The sequence below is a fragment of the Argiope bruennichi genome, chromosome 4, assembly GCF_947563725.1.
Source record: "Argiope bruennichi chromosome 4, qqArgBrue1.1, whole genome shotgun sequence".
Lineage (NCBI taxonomy): Eukaryota > Metazoa > Arthropoda > Arachnida > Araneae > Araneidae > Argiope > Argiope bruennichi.
In genome coordinates this window covers 71,816,191-71,823,725 of record NC_079154.1, presented here as the reverse complement: position 1 = coordinate 71,823,725, position 7,535 = coordinate 71,816,191, and the positions used below count along the sequence as shown (strand labels likewise).

At 25.1% G+C, this 7,535-nt stretch overlaps 1 protein-coding gene across 3 annotated transcripts in view; it reads right to left on the bottom strand.

Moving 5' to 3' along the window:
- Window positions 1-2,488: 2,488 nt before the first annotated feature.
- The window catches only part of LOC129965941 (leucine-rich repeat protein 1-like), a 31,669-nt gene continuing 26,622 nt past the window's right edge, over window positions 2,489-7,535 (bottom strand). The window contains exons 8-9 of one of the 3 annotated variants that reach the window (XM_056080242.1): window positions 6,371-6,422; window positions 2,490-6,293 (exon numbers count right to left, since the gene is read on the bottom strand). In XM_056080242.1, the coding sequence (XP_055936217.1) occupies window positions 6,389-6,422 (34 nt within the window). In that variant the 3' untranslated portion in view covers window positions 2,490-6,293; window positions 6,371-6,388. Of the gene's footprint in view, window positions 6,423-7,535 lie in introns of all 3 variants that reach the window. The other 2 variants (XM_056080243.1, XM_056080240.1) reach the window with 2 other exon arrangements.

Sequence of the window (7,535 nt, the reverse complement as noted above, 5' to 3'; positions counted from 1 at the left end):
TTTCTATTTGTTGTGGGTTGTTTTTTTTTTTCTGTTTAAACTTTATAATCCATTTCAGTATCTATCAGTCTCTTTCCGTCAGTTTCTTCTTCAATCCACTATTTTGATTTGTGTGCTTGTCTTACTGCAATGTATGTTGTCAAGACTTTGGACCCGTACCTCTAGAAGCGACTATAAGCTGAGTTATTTCTCCAGGTAGTCAGGCTCCTACAATTTAGTATCTTCGAAAGTCTGTGAGGCCTGCCATTTTGCTCTTTTGACAAATCAAAAAAAAAAAAACATTCTATTTTTTAAAAAATTGATAGCTAGGATTATATTTTTTTTACTTACAAAGCACATCCTTAAATGTCCCTTTTATTCACGGGTGTTTGTTATTTTGATAACCACCTGTAGATGAGCGTAAGCAAAATATTTTATTTATTGACTACTTTTTGCAATAACTTATAAGGGCCGTATATAAATTTAATTTTTATAACTTTTTATTATCTTTCACTACAGAAGTCAAAGTATTTTCATACATTTAGGTACTTTATTTATGAAACTTTGTAACTGGAAATATTATTTATTAAATAAATAAACACTTGATCCACTTTTTTGGAATTCCTGGATATAATAAATATTCTTATAAAACTATATCTTTCAAACTGATCTGAAGCAGAAAAATATGTGATGAATAAACAGCTGGCTTTACAATAAAAATTGAAAACCGTTATAATTAATTAACAATTTAAGTTATATATTAATATTTTGAGCCATGTTCTTTGATCTGCATTCCATGCTTCCAGCACACACACCTACATTCTATTTACATGTCTTTATATAATAAAATCTTTTGCAATCAAAAAAAGAAAGAAACCACTAAATTGCCAGCAAAGCATGAAAGAAAATTGATTTACATTTATCAATGAATGAAATGCACCACGCCTTTTAAATACTCATAAAAAGAAGTGGAGCATTTGTATCTATTTATGAGTAGTAAGCAATGACAAAAGAATGATATATATTGATAAATGATAAAATAAAGTGCAACAGGAAAAAAAAATTCTGTCAGTGAGATTTTAGTTTTAACAATAAAATTAATATCAATTCCAAATAATAAAATATCTATATAATTTTATTTCTTTTGCTCATATAACAAATTTTCTAATTTGGCATTTTGAGTGCAGTGTCAGGATGGCTTTAGAAAAAATTTTCAGCGCTTATAAATGTTTAAACTTTTAAAAAACGTTTTCTTGTTTACCCCCCCCCCCAAACTTCTATAATTATATTTTGTGATTTATAAAAATTACAATCGTTTGTAGCTTTAAAAAGGCTTTTAAATTGTCAAATATATATATATATATATATATATATATATATATATTATTATCGACGTTTAGAGAATATCTAAATCTTATATTTCTAATAAAAGTGTTTAAATATGTAGACAATTTCTTATAAACATTTTGGCAAAATCTTTTAGTTTGCATAAATGCCTTTGAAATGGTAATTTTAGTTTTGATACATGATAACCAACAACAGAATAAGAGCTGGGTGGTTTCCCCCCACTCTCACCCCATGCACTTCCAATAAAACTATGATATTTTCCGCAAGATCTAGACAGAAAAGGAAACGTAATTAGCAATTTTTTTTGCATTATTCACCTACTTGTATAATTTAAAAATTTGGAGAAAATAATACTGCCTCTAATATTACTCTTGTTATCTGATCATGATTGTAAACTAAGTACTGGTTAAAATAACTTTATACTGCTTACATGAGTGACATAAATTTAACTAGCTCATAATTGGCTTCCTTTACCATTATAAAATAATTTAATATAATTACCCAGCTTATTTTCTCACTTTAGGTTTTTTGGAAGTAACTTTAATTCATTAATATGGGTTACTTTAAAATCTTGCAAAATGTATAAAGATAATTATGGAATCAGTTTTATTAAATGGGCTTTTAATTCTCTAATCAAGCTGGATTAATTTTTTTTTTCACAAATAAGTTCTAAAGTAGAAAATTTACATTAATATTTTTAAACCCTCAAAATTTTATATATTTTTATGTGAAAAAATATGGTTTACCCAGTTTAAAATCTTATTTTTCTGTTTAAAATAATTACCTATTTGAAAAATTGATTACAGCTAAAATTTGTAATTGTTATAACAGAGCAATACCTTTTTGTAATGTGATTTAAACACATAACAAAATATGCTTCAGTGTAAAAAAAAAAAAAAAAAAGTCAAGTAGAGTATTATTAATTTGCAGACAAAAAAGAAAGGATTTTTCCTATTCCATGAATAGTAATATTTATTTGGAAAAGAAAATTAAAAATATTCCATCACATGAATAAATATACTAATATTACAATTGGATATATATATATAAAATAAATTTGATAAATGCAACTTGCATAGAGCATTAATATCATCACATATATATTAATCCATTTTTTAAGAGCTGATAATTCATTTTTTTTTTTTTTTACAAAATAAATAACCTAACAATACAAATTATAATATTTTTGTTGTCTTTCTACAAATATAATAATGAAATTTTTTAAAATCACATAAATATAATGCTTCAAATTATGTGCTTTTTCTTTTAAGCATGAGGCCGATGAAATTTTTTATACAAATGAATACATTTTTTGAACAATTAAATAATTAACAATGAAAAAAACAATTATAAAATTAGTTAGTAATTATATAACATTTAAAAAAATGTTCCTTGAAGAAATAATCAACAAATGGAAATAAATAAATAGGTCCATATAAGAATTTTTAAGAACTCCTAATTATTTACAACATTATCAATAATAAAACTTTTTTTAAATGTAGATCATTATATGAAAAGTAATTGACATTACTTTTATTCACAGTTTTTTATAGAGTATTTGCATAATGGATGAGGTAGGGAATTAAGATAATTTGGAAAAAAATTCTAACAAACAGCTAAGTCGTTATAAAACTATGAGTAAAGAAAAATGCTCAAAATTTGTAGTTAAGGCATACAATAAAAAATAATACCCTAACACAGCAATGAATGAAACATTTAAATAAAAAATTAAACAACAAAGCTTGGAAATTAGAAAAAAGGTTATATTATTGCTTGCATCTACATGTTTTGATTTACATGAGAACATGTTAAAGGGAGAAAAATTTGTTTACCACACATGATAATGCTGATACAAAATTATAATAACAATAAAATTTTAAAAAAGTTAATCCTAAAGTAATATATCTTTGATACAAATTCAGTTTCTACACTAAAAATTTTTTTTTTTAGCAAAATAAATAAATCTATATATTAAAGCTGTTAATAATAGTTTTCAAACATATTGGATTCTATAAGGCTACTTAATTTCCTCATTGGATCTAGTCTAGTTTTTATACACAGAATATGCATATTCTGCCAGTTATATTTCATTGCAGAGTATTTTGCTGTTAAGATATGATTTGAAACTTCTCATTGAACAATATGTGGAAATAGTGAGTAAATATTATTGTATTCTTTAGATAGTAGAGAATTAATGAAAATAAATATCAAATAATAATACATGATAAGTTTGGAAATGAAATTTTTAAAATATATACGACATTCGAGAAAATCTAACAAGAATTTCAAATCCATTATTTGTGTGTCATTAAAAAAAGTATTGCTTAAATTTGCTGAACAGAGTTAACAAGAATCCCACTCTAACTATGCTTATTCCACAATTTTTAAAAAAGTTTATTTTACATCAAGAATTGCATATTGAGCAGGATAGCACTTATGGTTTTAAAAGCTATCAAATTCATCTAAGTATTACATATTTCGGTATAAAGATATTTATCTTTAGATAAGAAAAATTACTTTTTGTAAACTTTAAAAAAAATTTAAAAGTCATCATAAACAGTACAATAACATTTAATGGAAGAGTACAGTAACAAACAATACAGTACAAAAACACATTATTGCCATACTGTGGGTGAAGGCAAATTCTCACTATTAGTAAACCCTGACTTGGTAAAAACATTATTATAAAATAATAGAAGGTAAACCATGGAGAGGTAATAATATCAAGAACCAACAAAGCATCTCCATAAAATTTTATAAGTATTAATTAATTAAATACAAAGGAATATCTAATTAAATATTTGCCCTTTAAGGAATTAATAACACAGAGTATAACGGTTAGCTTATATTAATATACTATCTAGAGAATCATCTTCCAATACAATGAAGATTAAATTCATAATAGTAAGATAAATAACAGAGCCATACCCTACATTACATTGATGTAACTACAGTATTATTCATGCTTGCATAGTAAATTAAGATCTAATAATTTATTAGAAATTTTTAAGTAAACATAAAGATGTTTGTATAACATTGTTTCAATACTAGATTTTAACAATCCATTTCAATATTTTGTTCAGTGAATAGTATGGTCTAAAGAATCAAGCAACGTTACACAAGAAGTTACTAAAAATAATGAAAAAAATTTATTATGGAGCAAGTTATTTTATTTTGATTGTTCTTGATCAAATATGAAATTCAAATACAGAATTAAAACTTTTTTCAGTAATTGCAGATTGCCAAATATCTAATATGAATCAGTGCCATAGAACAGCAATTGAAAATGTATAATTTATTTATTATTTTGAATAATAATTCCCTAAAAATTGACGATTAAAGTTTATACCAAAAAAAGAATTTATTTGAATCATTACTTGTCAAATAAATGTAAACCTGATTGAGAAAATTTAATATAGTTGAATGATGTTTTTAATGAATGCATTTATAAACAAAAGGCAAACTAATCTTAATGAAAAGTTTTGGAATAAATCCTAACTTTCACTTTCATGATGTACCTAACGTTTCTCCTTTATGCAGCACTTTTTTTGAAAATAAATTCATAAAAAAAAACTAATTCTACAAATTTTAAAAATTTTTAAAACATATAATATTGATTTTGATGCTTAGTACATAAGAAACTTACAACCCATCTCAATACATTTCACAAAAATATTTCTTAAATCATAATTTACTTTTGTTATTGTAAGGAGACATATGAATAAATTAATGAACACATCACAATGAAATGACTTTTATTATCTAATAGATATGTTACTGTGAAAAATTGGTGAAATTCAGCAAATTGATGTTGACATTCTCCATTGATTACCAACATTCACTAGTTGCCATTCAGCAATCATCAAACAATAGTACAATCAGAGATTACTGGCATTCTCTAATCTCTGTGTTTCATAGTACAACTGATACTTCTCAATCAGAGGGAGAGTTAAGAAATGAGTACAAGCACATAATAGAATTTCATTTACTATGATTCAAAAACCTCTGTACTGAATGCATTCAGGTATATAGATTTTTAAAGGAAAGTCATTGAAATTCAATTATTTGGATACATTGACTACATCTCTCAACTCACTCTGTAAGTAGAGATGTACACAGATAATTGTGAAGTGTGATTAGAATTTGTTCTTTAAAATAATTTCATTACTTCCATAAGCATGAAACTCCTATGATATCTTCTGAGTGTCACAATCTGTGAAGATTATTATTATTATTACTATACAAATAAAAAAAATCCCTGTGCTAATATGGGGAAAATTGTAGATTTCGAGGAAAATTAAAAAAAAAAAAGCTATAATGTAATTTTTTTTTTAATTTTAAAATCAGGGGGGAAAAAACCTATGCCCCAGTAATGAAGTTTACATTCATATAATGAAAAATCTTTAGAATTTATCTTTAAACAAATAGGAAAAAAATTAATGCAAATTAACACAATCACTTATATATTAAACTTGAAAACATTTAAAATACTCATAGCAAGAAAAATAAACATGCTATAATTATTATGAAATATTAAAAATGCAATTTTAGAGTGATGAGTTCAAAAGGAACTACCAACAATTCTTGTGATTAAATTTCAGTCTACAAATTGCTGCATTTTTAATAACACATGCTATCGTCATATATTTAAATAAAAAACAATGAACTCGTCCTTTATGTAATAATGTCATTGAAATGCAAAGCAAATAATGGAAGTATTTATATACAAATATATTCAAATGAAGTCCTGTTATTGCAAATGTTTTCTCTCAAAAAGTTTGTTTTTGCACTCATAAATCACTTTTTCCCCTGCAGTAATAGGGTAGAGAATCACAGTCAGTCATTAAATGTGCTGCTTACTTTTCAACTTTACCTTGAAAGATAAAAGTTAAATGAGAACAAAAATGCCAAATGAATAAGAACTTGTCATATTTGGATACATCAAGAATCAATTTTCACAAGTGCCCCTGAAAAGAAAATGCCCGGTCATTGTTTTAAATACTACTACAAAAGTTTCAGCAATGGAAATGGAAATTTTACATATGAAACTGCAGTCTGATTTTTATGGCTTCTGGTTTGCAGTAAAACTGTAAAACCTACAAAAAGAAAAGAATAAATTAGCTAAACATATACTAGTACTTTTATTTCAGTTATTGTTATTGCAACAATTTAAGACAGCACATTAAAATACATTTTCTTTATTATTATATAAATTTTAAAAAGCTATCTAGGTTTTAAAAAATTTAAATTAAAAAATGAGTTTTTTAAAAATTATTATTAATGCATAAATATTGCACTCAAGATATTCAAAATTTAGTTTTGACAAAAAGAAAATTCTTAACTGTAATTAACAGTAGGATCACTTAACAAATGATTTACAAAAATTTTGACAATGCTACATAGTCTAGTGATATATGAAAATTTATCACAAAATATTTTAAAACACATAAAATTGGATATTAAAGTAACTAAGACTTTAAAATAGGGAAATCCAAACTTTTAAACTTCATGACCCAATTTTTAGAAATTGTATTTATAGCAATCCACTTTATCTTTATCGCAAAGAATTTTTTCATATAAACAGCACACATTCTTTCTGAAATAAGTGTTATGACACAGAAGAATTTTCTGAAGCAAAAACATAAACATTTACATAAATGACAATGAACAATTTTGAAATTAACGTGTATATAAACAAAACTAAATATCCACAATAAAAAAAGAATTTCTGATTAGGTGAGCAAAATTAGAGGTATTGCTTGAAAACACTGACGAAGCTGCAGACTGGAATAATGACAATATAATGAATGTATCGTGTAAAAGGTTGGTTCATTATATATTACCCACACATAAAAAGGACAATAGTTTTGCAATTTTATTCCTTGTCATTTGGCTGGAATGGCTTATTTGCATATTGTGCTATTTCTTTTTCTTGTTGCTATTCTATAATTTCATGAAGATCTTTAGCTCACACCACAATTTTACAATTTGTGTAAAAATATACATATATTCAAGATCTTGTTGAGATCTGACAAAAATAAACACATGACTCATAATTTGCGAATCCATTTTAAAATATATAATTGATTAAAATAAATCTTAAATGCATCAAAATATAGCACAAAGGGATCATACGGGAATCAATGGTGTAGAAATGGAAACAGAAGAGTATTTAATTGAGTCAGGCTAGTTACAGATAATGCTATGTA